The sequence below is a fragment of the Globicephala melas genome, chromosome 11 (genome assembly GCF_963455315.2).
Source record: "Globicephala melas chromosome 11, mGloMel1.2, whole genome shotgun sequence".
In the NCBI taxonomy this organism is placed as follows: domain Eukaryota; kingdom Metazoa; phylum Chordata; class Mammalia; order Artiodactyla; family Delphinidae; genus Globicephala; species Globicephala melas.
Genome location: NC_083324.2, coordinates 33,370,964 through 33,388,098, shown reverse-complemented (window position 1 = coordinate 33,388,098; position 17,135 = coordinate 33,370,964). Strand labels below are relative to the sequence as shown.

General features: G+C 42.5%; 1 protein-coding gene across 12 annotated transcripts in view; it reads right to left on the bottom strand.

Moving 5' to 3' along the window:
* ERC2 (ELKS/RAB6-interacting/CAST family member 2) overlaps positions 1-17,135 on the bottom strand; it is a 962,565-nt gene that overhangs the window by 180,655 nt on the left and 764,775 nt on the right. For 3 of the 12 annotated variants that reach the window (XR_009565841.1, XR_009565842.1, XM_060308016.1), the window contains exon 20: positions 3,762-3,827. The exons of the other annotated variants lie outside the window; for them this stretch is intronic. Coding sequence is in view for 1 of the 3 variants with exons in the window: in XM_060308016.1 (XP_060163999.1) it covers positions 3,801-3,827 (27 nt within the window). In the remaining 2 variants the exon portion in view is untranslated. The remainder of the gene's footprint in view (positions 1-3,761; positions 3,828-17,135) is intronic. 12 annotated transcript variants of the gene reach the window in all.

Below are 17,135 nucleotides of genomic sequence, written 5' to 3'. Positions count from 1 at the left end.
GGCGCGAAACGTAGAAACTTCCCAGCCACAATAAAATATCTCCTTCCTCATTCTTCCTGAGAGGACGCATGCCAGGGAGTTCCACAGGCCTTCGAGCACTGTTTCTGTGTGTGGAAAAACCCCTTCCTCAAGTCTACGTGCTCTGTGATTCATACACGCACTTACTGTCCACGTGCTGGTGGCGCAGAACGACAAGTCTTCATTTTGACGGGATGCATCTACTAGCGTCGTGGCCCTGTGCCAAAACTTGTTAATGCCCACATCTGTATTTTTACGAATCAGGTCCTAAACATGTGCATATGTTTTCAATGTAGAAAGACTTATTCCTTTCTAGTGGTTTAAGAAACAAAAATGATCTTGTGTTCTATGTCTGCTCAGTTACGAGAGTTCACAATAAAAACTCAAGCATTCAAATGTCAAGGCAGATGTGGCACTAGATCTCGCAAGGTCCCTCACTATCCCACCTCACCGAATATTCACAAACCAAAGTGCCTCTAGGGGCTCCAAGGAAAGCACCTTCGTTCAGTGGACATGCAGAGTTATTTGCTGACACAAATGATTGCCACATCAAGTGGATTTTCCCGAAGGAAAGTAACAGAGAATGAAGCAGCTGCTTTCCCTGTATTTTCAAAGCAAGACAGAAAATGCAGAAGGGCTCCAAGAGCACATTTTCACAATCAGACTGGGGGGTGGGGTAGGCAAGGGGACAGTGGTTGAATACACACTTCACTGATGCCCGTGAGAGCAACAAATTACTGGAAATGTGATCCCGTGGGGTCTCTGCAAGAAAACCTGAAAAATAAGGTAGGCCAAAGGTAAATTCCAGCCATAAGAAAATAGGAGTGGGGATGAGCCAACAGGGAGGGGGACTGGAGAGGAGTTGGAGGCAGAGTATAGGAATATATGGTGGATCTAAGCAGCACAGACTACATAATTTGTGGGGCACAGTGCAAAACGAGCTGCGGCGTGCCTCGTTCAAAAACTATTCACGGTTTTCAGACAGTGACAGTAGAGCATTAAACCAAGCTCAGGGTTCTGTGGACTGCACAGGTCACATGCTGATAATGCTGGGCTGGGGTGTGAGGTTTATGGGGGGAACGACTAGCTCTAGGGGCTGTCAAAACTCTTTAGAAAAGCAAACTTCTCCCAGTCCACTTTGCTCTCAGAAAACACCACCCTTGAATGATCACAGTGAGACGAATAAATCATGCCTGGGGTAGTATCTGGAAGTGCCAAAAAAGGGAGGAGCTTCCAGGGTTGTTATGTTAATTCCAATTTGTTGTAATTTTTGGAGCAACTTTTCCTAAATTATGATTCATTTCAGCACCAAAACACCAGATTCAAGTCAGGGCCTTCTGTTGCTATTATAAGCATATTACTGATGCCTAGTAAAATAACTTCTTGTAATGTTTCTTTTATAAGGGCCATAAATCAAAATATTCAAAACAGTTAATTTTTAATGTGCCACTATTATCCATCTTTAGTTATAAATGTAATGTCTCCTTGGGCCCCGAAGATTGTAATGCGACTCAAAACATGCAACGGCTGTTCAGCAATAGAAGGCTCCCCCAGTATCTCATTATTTAAATCCTTAAGATATGGTTTTAAAAGCCTGAGGATATCTGAGCAAACTTGTTTAAAGGAGTCATAAAGAAAGATAAGTAGTTTTCCTCAGAAGCCTATAAAATTTATTACAGCATATAAAGCAGGATTATATATTGACTAATTTTCAGAAGACATTTGTTTTCTGGGGTACATGGCGCTTGGGGAAATTTCATGAAAGAATAAGGAGGATGGGGATTTAACACCATTGTCTCCATTTGCCTTGAGCAAAGCAAGGCTGCCTATGGTCCTTGGCACCAGTTCCCCCCTGAAGACGACAAGGTTCCTATCTGAGGGGATGGCAGGGCGGGTGTCAAGAATCTTGTGAAAGAGCAATAAAATTTTTTATTATTCAAGAGGAGACACAGATGCAGCCCAGGGTCCTAACACTTCTGATAGCAGAAGCAGCTCCACAAAAGAGCCCCAAGAAGGACTTACACTTCTCTAGGCAACCCCCAAACTCGTAGAACCTTCCTTTGCCTACCTATTCCACGCACGTTGTGGGCAGGTTTCATGTGGTCACTCTTTAACGTTATAAAATCTTTACTTCTCACTTAAAGTTGTTTTAGGTCAATTTATTAGCTTTTCTGCATGAGTAAATGCAATGTTTCTCTTAAAGTTTTTCCCAGATAGGGAGTCTCTCAAACAGAATCTTAGGAATTGCTCTGGTTTCCCTACCTCCCCACATTGATAAGCTTCCCTTTGGAACCACTTTGCTCCTGGAAGAGTTAATTCCAGTGTTGTTTTCCACTTTATCCAGGAAAGGGAGAAGAGAGGCGATAGTCTGATGTGACCAGGAAGCAGGTTCTACTGGCGGCAAATGCGTCCGGGAAGTGTTACTTTTTTACTATGTGGGAAGATGTTGTAAAGGAAAATCAAACTCCTGTGTGTTCCCTGAAGGACCAGAGAAAGCAGTCTGACTCACTGGTGGGACCTACAACAGGTTCAGCTGAGCAGTGAAACACATCAATGAAACTGTCACCCACAGGCAGAACACACCAGTTACTGTTTTAAAATTCGTGTGAAGCACCACTGTTAAGGAATATGAAGGCAAGACTTGGAGAAGGGCACACCTGTTGAGTTATCCCAAAGAACTGCCTCTCTAATCACAGACCTGGGACATTTCACGTTTGTCCCAGAAAAAGAACGGCACGTTGAGTACTTTTTGACTGTGGCACACAATCTACCACATTTCTTGTTCTGAACACAATGGCATATACAATGTCACCAACTTCAACAGCATATTCTACATCGCCATACGTATATTCAACTCCATAGGGTTGCGACTTGGTGTTATACAGCCTGCAGTATCCTGAAGAGATGTGATTCCCAGCAGCAAAAGTCCCTAGAGTTCAGAGTTCCATTTTATAACACATAGCAATTACACACATCACTATTCAATTATAATGCAGATAGCCCAGACATAAAGAATGGGCTCTTAATAGCTAAAAATCAGCCTTTAAAAGAGCAAAACTCTCTGAAAAGTTCAATGCATGAAACGTAATGCAAAACTCCACAGAAGCTCAATTGTCAAAAAACAACAGATATAATACCACTCATGAGACCTGCCAATATTAATATTTCTATTCTAATTCGCTTAAAGAGCTACAGTTACCCATTCACCATTACTATGCCTCGATCCTTGTGTTTTCTTCAGAACTGCCATAGAAGAGAGTACAATCCATTAAATGGGCTTCTTAGAGATGACAGTTTCAGCTCCATGAAGATAAACAGTTTTATTTCCCTTATTCCTTGAGAAACATGTGATACAACCAGAAGGACGTGAGAGTCACACCACACTGGCATATCTGGTAAAAGCAAGCAGTTGGCTGAAAACCACGACTGCAGAATCGTGACAATTTCTGAGTCCACAATCATGCCTTAAAAAGTGTGGATAAATCCTAACGAGGGCATAGTTTACATTTTACATAACATAGAAACATTCGACTCGTGCTCAACCCAGCCCCAACAAGGCAGCACAATAATGTGGTTGCAGGGAGGGGGCGCAGGAAGGAGGGAGCTCTTGGGGGTGGTCACAAAACACAGAAGCAAACATAGGGCACACTCACGAACATCAGCAAACACAATTGAGCACACATACCATACCACACTAGAATGCAATTTTTAAAAGAAAAATGATATAAAAGATGGTTTCTCACCCCTCAAAACAAAACTGGAACTTTGGTTTACAGGCCCGGCTATGCCCATATGCCCTCCTCGTCATCCTGCGGCCGGCCCAGGGTAAGGAGGTGCACGGAGAGGAGGGGAACACCGGAATGAAAGAAGAGAAGGTTAGTTACACTGTGATGCACTACAAAGGCACACTGATCTTCACTTTGTTTTTTAATCTTAAAGAGCAAGGGAAAAAAAATCCACAGTAACTTAAGTGCCACATCACTGACTTGTCAAATACATAACTGAGTTTTGTATCTATGGCAACCCCTACACAAAAACATTCCACCCACCTAGCTCTGAGTCTGTGTCAAGATTGGATTAGAAGATTAAAATTAGTCTACATTAGCAGATGATTATTTTTTTGGAAAGCATGCAATCTGAATTGCATATGCCTAAGGAGTAGATTAAACCTTTTAAGTAAGCAGAGAAGTAATTATAGTAACCAAATACCCTTAATTTCTCTTAAGCTTCAAGTATCAATAAAGGCTGAAGAAGAATTAAAAAAAAAAAAAAAAACCTCCATCGACTTGGGTGGAACAAACTCCTGTAGCATGCGATAATTCACATTGGTTATTTCACAAAGGCTCAAACATGCTGTGATCTTCTTGATTTGGCAGGTTCTATTTTGCTCTCAGCATAAAAGAGGATGTGCCCGCCATGGAATGATTATACATTTGCATGGAATGATTATACAATTGCAATCAAATAAGTTTCAAAGCAAAGAGAGTAAACTTTCAATTCAGTGAAATGCTTGTAGAAAGGAAGTTTTGTTTAACTTAAAATTGTGTCCAACTGTGGATAAATGGAAACTTATTTGGTCTGAATTCTTGTTGAAAACGTTTCCAGAATGGTTCAGGCCATTTTCCTCGCTTAGTGAAGAAGCCGATAGGTAGGGAAATTGAATCTTTGAAGACAGAAGTATATCGACCAACACAAGGTCCTGTTTTGAACAAGAATTCTCATCGTTTACTGCAAGGATAGAAACAAAGTGTAGAAAACTGAGTGGTTCATATCCTGGTCTCACACATAATTTGGGAGCTGTGTCTTTTAACAAGTCCCTGATGAAACCAGGTTTTCCCATGATTTGCTTTTTGTTTTGAAAACCTGGAACAGGAAAAACAATAACTCGGAACATTTTCACGTCATACGTATCCTTATTGCTTAAGTTGTTGTAATATTAGGTTGAATAGTATGAAAATGTCTATATTTGACCATTTTTGATCTAGAAAACAGCAATTTCATACAGTTCAACCTAATATTGCCGACAGGTCAAGGTAATTTTCATCTACTCAAGAATTTAAATCTGTGGTCTTTGAAATGAGTTTTCAGATAATGTCTTCCCTTTATATTTTTGTAAATTTTATTTTGTGCATTTAAAAATATTATTCTGATAAAAAGAGTTCACCAGACTGCCAAAAGGGTCTGTGGCCCACAAGGAATTAACAATGCCCCACTGATTTGAGTCAATCAAGTGATTTGCACAGAGTCTGAATTGAACAACTCAGTATGAATTTGTACTGACAGTTTGGATAGTAATATTCTGGCAAAAAATAAGGTACAATTGATCATCTTAGCTGGGTCTTCTCATGTGAAATTTACCTGTGTTTATTTATCACGACACAGTCTAGTAATTGCTCCCGGCAATAAACTTCCCTTTTCCCTACATAACTTGAGAAATATGGATTTTTACATTCATTAAACTTCCTCTCAGTTCCTGGAGAAAAGCAAAGTTGATGTCCTTTTTTATGCTAATTAAGAAGGAAAGTCTACAGCATGGGACCCTCAGGCATCCACAAATGGATTTCAAAGGGTCTAGCAACCCCTTGTAATTCAATGCAGAATGTTGTAGGTATGTGTGTAAGTATATTTCTCTGGATGGAGGTCCTAGCCTTCATTATAAGGTTCCTGACCCCCAAAGTCACGGCTACAGGAAAACTCCAGGCTCAGAGTCACGGAACAAAATAGAAGGTCTTCCCTAAAATGCAGCCCACAGCCCCTGCTGACTGCTTCTAAATGGCTGTAAAATCACTCTCCTTGCAGAGCAGTTTTGTATTTAAAACCCAACAGCATTTATAGATTCAGTTTGTTTCAAATCCATTCATAGATGTTTTAAATTTCAAAAAAGAAGAAAGAACCAGGAAAGAAAGCCATTGCCACCAAAATCTACCACTATTTTCTTAACAGTGAAATGTGGTCTAATGCAAATCACTTTTAGCAAATTAAATATATTAAAAAGTAGTAATTAATTATGATTGAAGCAGACAGGAGTTGTAGCTCGAAAATATACACTGCCAATATCACTACTGTGCCTCGTCCACCATAGGAATAAAAAGGAGCTCCCAGATGTCGAGGGTTATTAAAAGCCAGATGTTGAGATCGACATCTTATATGCTGGTGAATAAAATAAAGAAATATGACAGTCCAATATAAACTTTGCTAACATTTAACACGGCAGAAATGTGGATAAATTCCTTCAGTGAACTCAGAATATTATGCATTTCTTTCAAGGTTTTAGTTTCTAAAGTTTAAAGTTTTTAAAAGAAAATAGAAGGGGAAGTGGTGGCCATTTCTGGTCTCTCTAATCTTCAAAGCTTAAACGTGAATTGACCCTAATCACCAAGTGATCTGGGTCAGAGTGAGTGTCCGCTTGGGGAATAAAAACAAAAATGCAGGAGCTAATCAGAGACGGAGCTCCAAGCATTTCCAAACGTTCGCAGCTGTTTGACTCCTGCACTGCCTGCATCTTTGTATGCAAATGTTAATTTGCTCGGGAACCTTACTGCACAGAAATGTAAATCTGGGGACCAAAAAATAAGAAACAGATAAATGTCACTTGATCCCTAAGTTCATGCCAAGTTATTTAGAAATTCTTGGAGTTTTAAAATGTATCTATCAGGGCTGGGAGAGTCTGTTTCCTTCCCTTGTTTTTCTGTTTTCAAATCGACTTTGCAGTCGAGTTTCTGGATGTTGCCTGGTGTTTGCTCCCTTGTGTGTTCTCTGGGAGTGATTGCTATGCCAGGAGTTGCCAAAATATCTGGCTGGGAAGAAAGCCTCTCTAGTCCATCCGTCATCCGCCTGCTTTTGTCCACAGCATCTGGGGATAGAACATCCAAGGTGGGCTGAAGCCCAGAGCATAGTGACCACAAAACACAGCAGGTATTGATGAGGGGAGAGGCTTGACTATCAAACAAACTCAGGATGTATCTATGGCTCCAGAGATGATATGAAGCCATGGTGGAAATCCTGCAGTCCCAGATGCTGTGCTCTAATAGGGTTCTCTAAATACTGAGATAAAACAAAATCCCTCACCGGATGGGCTGCTCACGGGGCTATGCTGATGACAAGATCTAAGGGCAAAGTGACTGAGTCATCACTGACAAGACAGGAGACCTGCCATTGTGGGGGACATTTATTAGCCCCAGCAAAGAAGGCCTGGGAAGGAACTCCATATTATGACATGATAAACGGCCCAGTGTAAACCTTTAATTGGTCTTTATTTTGAAGTATTAGATATAGCCAGCAGGCAAGCCCTGGCCCATCACAGGATTTTTTTTTTTTAAACATCTGCAATTTTCTTTGAGTTGATAGCTGGCTTTTTTCCTGAAATTGAAGGACTAGGTTCCTAATGGGGACCTTACTGTCACACTTGTCCTAGATGGAAATGAGAATGAAATTATGGAAGCATCACTTTCAAATCCGCCTACTGCCTCTGTAAAGAATTCAGCCAGCTGTCTCTGCAGGAAGTGCAACCTGGTCTCCTTGTGGAAAACGCAGGGAGACTGTCCTGGTTACTTACAGGGTGTGGCGTGGACAGTCACCAGACCCACCCCTACTCCTACTACAGTTCATGGCTTCTCTGACGCTTTCTGCAAACTTCAAGCCCCAGGACTCTGCAAACTTTGGCCACGCGAGCCACAAAGGCAGGACCATAGAGCAGGATTTATGATGTGCTCTGTGCCCGGGTTCGAGCAAAGCAGCTCCTCTTGGCATTTCCAAACTGCAGGCTTGGCCAGAATTGGCAAAAGAAAGCATGTGTAGAGGAAAGCAGTGGGCGTGAACCTGGCAACAAGGGTATTGAGCCTCAAGCCTCGAGCCTTGTCAGGGCACTAATGTGTTTTCTCCCAGGGTCAAGTCCAAAGCTTCCCTCTGGAAACCTCCCATTTGTGTCTTCCACCTCTCCTGCCTCCTAGAATGCTCAGCCCATAAATGGATGTCTCTGTTCAGGTGATAAGGTCAGGAATGGCTGGAAACTCTTACATGATTTGTATCTGTTACAGCCTGTGTGACCCATCTGCAGACAAGTTCTCCCAAAGGATAGAAAAGTCCTATCTAGATTCAGATAGCTGCTCTGTGCTCTGTATAAATATAAATGTTAATTTATTTCTGACCTGGGCTAGAAATCAGCCAGTGGGTATTAGCACCAGCTCCACGTTAGAGAGAGTGTGATGGCTTTCCACGTTTCTTCACTAAGTCTCACCAAGACACAGTTATGGGGAGGCTCTCTGTGCAGACAAGGAAAGGCAGGCTCAGGGAGAAAGATGAGGTAGCTTGCTGAAGGACACCTGGCCAGGAGCTGTGGAGCCGGGATCAAATTTCAGCCTGTCTGACCACAAAGGTACACTGTCCTGACATGTGAACTTTGAAGCCACAGAAAGAAGCCTCATTTTGGCCCCAGAAAACATCTGATAGGTCTGCTTAGCTCAGCTCTGAAGTCCTTAGGACTCTGCACTGCCCTTTTGCAAGCTGTTGAAGGTCCTGGCTGGAGCTGGATGGTACAACTTAGGTGGGGTCTCTCTGGCTCTTGGAAGAAAGAGAACCTCACATGCACACAGCAGCTGTCCCTGATAGGGCATAGCAGCACCCCAGCAAATTTCAAGGTCCCTGAGGGAAAGGCAGCACCTCCACTCCCTTCACACTGCCTCACAGCATATGTGGGAATTTAACATGTCTTTTCAAATGAGTAAGTATGTAAGGATAGGTCCTTGCTTTTCTGAATGACTCCACTCCACCGAGAGAGAAGGCCGCCTGGATTGCAGAGTTCCTTAGGGCTGCCAAGGTCGCGTTTACTTGTTTCTCCCCAGAATGGTTCCGTCCCCTTCTCATTGTACTAGCGGCACCCCTGATCTATTCTTCTAACCTGAGTTGGAGAGAGCTGAACGGCACTGGCTAAGGGGCAACATGATGGGCGATATCCCATTTTAAAAGACATTTTAAAAATGATATCTTTGAAAAGATATCTTTTAAAAAGATATTTTAAAAGACACATGGGCTTGTTTCTCAAGGGAGAGGCAGAGGCTGCGAGCCGGTGCAGCCTGGTGGGTTTTCGGCAAGTCCACCTCACAGGGACCCCCTGAGGCAGGCAGCCACCTAAGCCTTCTTTGCCAAGCCATGGAGAATATTAGAGAAGCTTGTGGGGCATTCTCCTTCACTTCTAATGTGGCATCTTTCTCAATTTTTTGGACTATCATTATAGGGTGACTTGAAGAAACTAGTTTTCTATCTCCTTCAAGCACAAGTAATTCTAACAAACCAATCTCTAGCGCGTGGTGCCCCCTCTCCCAGCTGAAGATGGAAATGCTGGAAGGCTGTACTTTGGCCAACAATAGTTTTTCGGAGCCCAAAGTCAACATCTGCTAAAAGCTGACCCACTGCCAGATAGCCGTAAAAAAGGGGTGGGGTGGAGACAGGCTTTATTTTCACTCCCTCATCCATCAGTCATTAACGCTTGGCTTTGTGAAACAGTGAAAAGTGTGTTTTTTAACAAGATTCTGGTTCTGCTGTTTCCTGGCTGGTGGGCAACCAACCCGCCTAGCCTCTTGACTTTTCACTTCCTCAGTTGCCTCAAAAAGAAGATGGGATCAGAAGACCCTGACACTTCATAGGGTTGCTGTGTGAATTAAACTGGAGAATGTAAATTAAACCACCTTGTAGACATTACAGACGTATACAGATATAACTGGGCACACCATCCCTGTTGGTAGCATTTGATAGTTTGTCACTCTTATAACACATTATTTGATACTGCCCTAAGACCAAAGGCAAAAGGCTGTATGTAAAAAGGATGTGATAGTGTATTAAACTATCCGTAGTTATTTTAACATCTCTGGGCTGTTCAAAGCTAGGGTTTATTCAGTTCATTAATATATAGATGCTGCAACAATTTTTAAAATGCTACTGTTCCATAAATAAGGTAGTTTTCAGAATCTGTGTGTGTGCAGTATATGTTTAAAGAATGTTTCCAATTCTCTTTTCTGTGGTTCCTTATCTCCTGAGTGCTGCAAGTGCCTGGGGTATGGAAGACCAACACGATCCTTATTACATCAGTTCAAGAAAAAAGGAGAAGCATCGGTGTTTAGCAACAGAAAATGGATTTCCCTGCTTCCAGACCTTTCAAGGTTGGCCACCCCCTTTCAAAGGGGGAGCTGAAGAGCTGCCTCTTAGACTAATGTGACTGGATTAAAGCAGCAAGTTGAAAAGGAATCAATGCTTCCATGTTGCCAAGATGAGTTACGTCTACAAGCTGGGGAGGGCAGACTGTGTCTGAAAACCCCTGCTGACTCCAAAGACGCTGCAACAAATCTCTTAATGAAACCCTAACACTGCAAACAAGGTTTAAAACTAAGAGGAATCAGGGAAAGGGGAGAAAAACAACTCTACCTGAAACAGAGTAAGACTGGAATCTTCAATAGGCTCAAATCGCCTTTGAGGAAAAATCCTTTTCTAAGAGGAGGATCCTGATGCATTAAGCAGCTCTGCCTTTTTCCCAGACATGAAGACCCTACCTGGCAGCGTTTATCAAATCGTGCCCTCATGTGCTTACATGTAAGGAATTAACATCACACCCAGATTAAAGAGCTTTGGCAATAACCTGCTCATCTGCAAAGCCAGCTGCCTGAGGGCTGCATCAGCCCCGCCCCCCTTCCTCTCCTGTGGCTGTAATGGTTGGGTGAGCACGTAACTGCTAGTAGAGGAAGGAGCAGTTAAATACCCCCCTCAACAGTTCGGACACTTGTCCTCATTTCCTTCTTTACCTGTGGCCTCACAGACAGCCATGACAGGGTCATTCCAGAGCTTCTGCTCTTAAAAACAAGCAAACAAATAAACTGCCACCTTTATTTCCCAATGGTGAGAAATCACATATTCCTCTGGTTCGTGTTTTAGTAGCTTTGGGGATTTTTGTTAGTCTTTGAGGGAGAAAGAAAAAAACGACATCTGAGCTATCTTTCTACTTCATGCACTTAAAGAAAAATCTGTTGAGTTTTAAATACAGCATCTTCCAATCTACTTGTGATAAAAGGAGCATCAGACAAGGGGCAAGTGAGCACAAGAAAAAAAAATTCGCAATTATGTGTGCTGAAGGATGTTAACTAAACTTATTCTGGTAATCATTTCATAACATAACCGAATATCGAATCATTATGTTGTATAACTAAAATGAATACAATGGTAAAGGTCAATTATATTTTGATTTTTGAAAATTAATTTATCGTTTACAAAAAGAAAAGAGGCAAGTGGCTCACAAGATTTAATTCAAACTGCATTCCAGGATATCTCTGACTCCAATTCTCAGAGGACTGGCCCAAGAGTGGGAACAGTTGAAATCTCTGAACCCTTATCCCATCCAATAAACATCAGCCCAACAAGAGGTTTCTTCACGGGTTTTTGAATTTGAAGGCTTCATCCCTACTTGAAGCCAAAACCCAAGGCTTCTTCCAAGAGGTGGTCCATGAAATTAGATTTGCAATGCAAAAAACCTCTATCGTCTCTTGTTCAGTCAAGCTTCAGACATACTAGCTTGGATGGGAAACTGATATTAAAACCCTAAGACATGTAACTTTTCTTATTAGGTTACTGTCATGGGGAACAAAAATTTTTTTGTTCGCTCTGAAACTATAGTAAGTTCTGATATGTGGTAGTTAATTTTTCTTCTACGTAGGAAACATGAAAATGTATTTACATACACATACATATATGTATATACAATGTATATTCAAACACGCACTCAGGGGAAGTTAGGGAGAGAAATTTCTAGTTAAACATGATCTTGAGAAATTCTTCCATATGTGGAAAAGTCCTCAGTTCGTCTGACATATAGCTATACATACATATATACACACAGGACACTATGTATACATTTATCCCACATTCATTTAACCTCAAAACATAAAATAAATTCTTTTTTTTTTTCCTTCCCTAAGCAAAAGCTAGGAATAACAACTCCATATACAGAATCCATCTTCTGGGGGCCAATGGAGCAAGTTAAACCCCTCGTCTGTTTGTTAGAATTCAAAGGGCTGCACTTGGGCTAATCTGTTGGTGAAAGTGCAAGGAAAGCAGGGCATCAATCACAGAATCCCAACCAGCATTTCACAAAGAGGGCAAGTGGGGAATCCCAGGGCCTTGAGTCGGCTTTCTGAGAAGTAACAGGGCCCAGGGAGGAAATGCTGGGACCATTCCTTCTCTGGGGGGACAGTGAGACTCCAGCAACTCCTGTTAACCAAACATAAAGTTCAAGGCCCTGAGAGGAAGAGGAAGAGGAAGAAGAGAAAAGCAGGGGGGTGGGTGCGGTGACAAGACAGATCTGGGGCCAAGAAACACGAGGCTTGGAAATGTCACCTGCCTCCAGCCACACCTCCATGAGGACCCGACGGCTGGCAGTTCCCCTCCTATGCGAATGATCTGCAGGACACTGGCTAATTCAATCTGGGAGCTCGGGAGTATGCAGCATGGACAGGGGTGGGAAGGACAGAGAGCAGGAACCTTGGCTTTATTTTCAGAACTAACTCTACCTTATGGCTTTTTTGCCTGAAAGAAGAGGGTAGAGGGGACGTGTTCTGAGACCAGAAATCTCAAAACCAACGTAGCGAGCGTTGCAGCCTCTTTGAAGAGAGCATAGGTGCAGTCAGCATGGCAAGAATCACTGGGATCATTTCATTATATCTTAAAATACGACCTGTATATCTCTCTCATGACCACTAGTTTGAAAAGACAGCCAAATCTAGGTCTGGGTTCTCTGGTGAACAAGTTATTTGATGGCTTATGGGAAAATAACATGTGTCTCAAGCAGAATTCTACAGGAATTTTCAGCAGAAAATGAAAGTGGACATTCAGTGCTCTGACATGTGTCCAGTGGTACAAACTCATGTTTCAGCTGAGAGCGAACACATGCTGGGACCACACAGTAAACAGGAGCAACAGAGAATGGACCAAAGATCACCATTTACATGTGCAGGCAGATTCCGGAAATTGCCGAGTGGAGTGGGTAATATTTAGGATTAGGGCAATCCAATTTCTAGGAATAGATTAGCAGAGGAGACACCCTAAAGCTGAGGATGCAAACTAGAGAACCCAGCTTCTGCCACAATCAGGTCACTATCTGAAAGTACTCCAATAGCCCTGGCTGCTGTGATGGCAGCCCTGGGCCAAGTGAAGCATCCTCTGCTCTGCTCTGCGGGCCTGACTTGTCCCAGGCCTTGTGTGTACAGAGGCTCATGAATGAGTAAGCAACAGAATGTGGGGCCTGGTAACACTGCCAAGGGCCCGCTGTAACCTAGAGCAATTCCCCTCCTTGTCTGTGCCAGGCTCTCTACTCCTTGAGGATCTCACTCTTGTGACTCTAGGGACGTGGGAGAGCTGTAAGAGGCCACATTTTCACTGGCACAGTGACAGCAGGAAGAGAGAAGAGTAAAAGGGCCAGGGGAAATGGGGGAGAAAGAAATGAATGGTCACACACAGAAGAATGGAAATAATGTCGATGGAGGCTGGGGCAAATGGGAGGAGAACTGATGGGATGACATTTTAATTCAAATTTGGAAAATAAAGCAAAATAAGAGAAAATCTGCTACAGTTGGACAGGAAAGGGAAAACACACATTTGCATTCTAGAGGAAATCAACATTGTAGCCATGCAACCATATTTAATACATGTGGTTGCATAAATACATCCAGGCTGACATCCAAGGAGGTTTGCCCCCAGGGTACAGCACTCAGAGACTCAGGCCCTTCTCTTGGGCCTGTTGATTTTCAGGTGTGTGACTCTGAAAAATGAACAGCCTCTCTAAGCTCCAGCGTCTTTATCTGTACAATGGGGATACTCCCATCTGCCCTATTTCCCGAAGGTACTACGAGAACAACTCATTCAACAGCCATTTATCAAGTGCCTACTGTGGGCCAGACAAGTGTGCCTGTGCTTTGCAATACGTAACCAAGAGTACGAATATGACATAAGATACGGCCCCAAATTTCCTTAATCAATTTAATAAGTCTTATGCCTCCATGCTCCTGGACTCCGCAGCCCTCCTTTAGAAGTAAGATTTCTATAAGTAAAATGTGAAATTTAAATTTCAATTGGGATCTGAAAGTCTTCAAGGTGGTCAAAATGCCTTGATCTTTCCAACCCCTGTGAGTGAGAATTTCCATTCAAAGAAGGAGGGAGAGAGAGGAGAGGCAAGTTCTAGGCTTGGAAAGTGGCCATATATTCTGGGGTTTCCAGTCCAAAGAGAACGTTTACGTTTTTGCCAGTTAGGCCCCCACAAATTAGAATCAGAATGGCACATGCTTTACCAAATGGAGGTGCATTTTGCACACAAAAAAGCAGTAAGATCCAGGTTCTTAAAGACCCAACATCCAACTCATGACCGAAGGACAGAAGTGTGAGTCCTGGAAGCCAAAGGGCAGTCTGAACAAGCCTGGCATTTTGAGTTGGCTGAAGTGTGGTGTTCACCCTGACGCCATACTTTGCTTATCCATGGGGTTATTAGTCCATACCTGGGAGCCCCTGGAAGGAGATTAATGAAATATGACTATGAAAAGCATACGATGCCTAGAAAAATAAGTAAAAAATCTTGGCATCATGGTAAGACAAGGAAAGACGCTACTTAAAGAAAATGACAGAAAGTGACAATGACAGGTACAGAGGGCATTTAGGAGAAGTTGCGTTTCCACTGAGCTTTTCTAAATCAGTCAGACTCGGTAACTTCAATAAAATAAAATCACGAATGAGTCTCCAGCATGTATTATTTATTCTTCGGTCTTAATTATTTCTCAAAGCTCACCAGTAGCTTGTGTCATGGGAAATATTTGTTGTCTGCCTCTGTGCCCGCTTCTTGGTTTGAAGGATTTCCTAAGGCATTACTGGTGTTTCTCTGAATGTTCGGCTTGAACATATTCAACGACTATGGCTGTCCTGGGGGTCACAGGCCACCAAATATTAACTGTTCCTTTCTTGGGTAGGGGGTCTAGGCTGTTGGACTGCCACACCCCACTGACTTCTCTTCCATGTTCTCCATATTCTCTTCCCCTTATGACACTCATTTTCAATCTCTGAAGAGCCATGAATTTATGATTATCCTTATTTTCCTGGGTCCTCATTCTTGTAATGGTTCCCTTAATTCCAATCTATTGATTTTTTTGGTGGGATAACTCATTCTCAGATGTTAGAGTCTGAAGAAAAGTTATCCTAAGAAACGAACACTCTCATTTTCTGCTATGCAAAGCATAAGGAAAATTTGCCTTGAAACTTCACCTTCTGGTGAAAAACACTGATGGAAACTGGATCAGCCCTGTTTTAAACTGGGCAGTCTCTTTCTTCACCTGATACTCTGAGAACAGTATTTCTCAGAGCACAGATGTTACTAGAAAAGAAGAAGAAGAAAAAAGATTCCATGATCAAATAAATCTGGGAAATGCTGGGTTACATAAAATTGGAGCGCTTTCTTTCTTATATGGCTTTATAGATCCTTTGATCTGCTAATTGTACCAAGACTCTCCAAGATCGTGTTATAATACACAGCACTTCCCCAAAATTCTTTGCCCACCAAATCTTTATTTCAAGACTTTCCTCATGGGACTAATGTTCCAAACGTTACTTTGGGAAATCCCAGTCTAGACTTATAACCCTTGGATTCGGTTTCTCCCGAGAAAGCAGAATCATAGTAAAGGAGAGAGGGATAGGGAAGAAATGGAAAAAGAATGTAACTCTGCAAGTACTTAAATTGAATTTCCTAAGGAAAAATGAGTTTCTCTGGAAAAGTAGGAAAGTGGCTGATTTTTTATATTTCTTCATTTTCACATGTATCTGACCTCTTAATAAAGCTCAAAAGGCAATGTCAACATTTTGTAGCCCCTCTTCTAGAAGATACAGATGGTCAGCCTCATGGCCACAGGAAGGTCAGGCTGGAAGATTCATGGGAAGGGAATCAGGAATCCCTGGAAGAGACCTTTCCCCTTTAAGTCAGTTCAATTAACATCAAGAGTGTTTAATTTAAATCTCATCCAAATCAATCCATTATTCAGACTCTAATGTTGTCACATACTGATATGAAGCTGTCACTTTCTCCAAAGAAGCAGTTCCACTCCATACATATTAATATATATACTTACACAATTACGTGTAGCTTTTACAATCAACGGGGAAAGACTTCCCAGCCATTCAATAACTGCTACAGTCTGGGACTTACTTAGATTTATAACAATGCACATATTGATAGATGAGTTGGTGAATATGCATCTCAAAATCCCGTACAGGGGAAGGCATCACTGTCCAAGACCTGGAATACCTAGTCAGAAAGGGCAACCAGCCCAGGGGATCTTGCCATCTCCATCACTGGAGTCAACCTATTCCTACCAGGGCTCCTAACTTAAGCCTCCTTCTCTGATTGAAAAAGTGCACCAAGGGAACTTTACAGCCTAGCTGACTCCAGTTTAAAACCACAAAGCTATCCTTCTGATTAAGGGTATTTCACTTTCACAGTGAACCCCACTGCAGTTCCTAAGTCACGGGCCCCCTAATGAAGTTAAAACTACCTGTTATCTGTCTTGTTCTGATTGACAAGATCCTGAGCAGAACTGAATGAGACATCAGACTTTTGCTCTAAACCAGACAGCAAACCCCTCGAATACAGGGGTATTATCCATCATCCTCTTCCCCAAGCCCAGCAAAGTGGCCGGCGTGGAACATGTGCTCCAAGTATCGGCCGAATAAGCAAAGACCCAGCAGCAGGACTCTAGTCGGTTGAGGACCCCCTCCTCTCAGGGCCTGGATTTTTCATCTGTAGAAGAGGATGAGGCTCTCTGCCTCTATGTTCATGGTTTGCTTAGAGTAGTTACTGACGTGGAGAATGTGAAAGTGGAGCGTCATCACCACCTTCCTAACAGTGCCAATGACAAATGTGTACCAGAGGTCCTGACCACGTATGTTAGTCAGACATTCCTCAAGGAATGCTAATTCTTCTGTGGAGGGCACCACCCCTGAGCAATTACTTCTGCCCCATGACAACCTCTAGTATCTGTAGACAAACTTAAGAGGGTCAACCAAACAGGCAAGTACTCTAGTCTACTAATTAAAGATCTCTGGAAAGG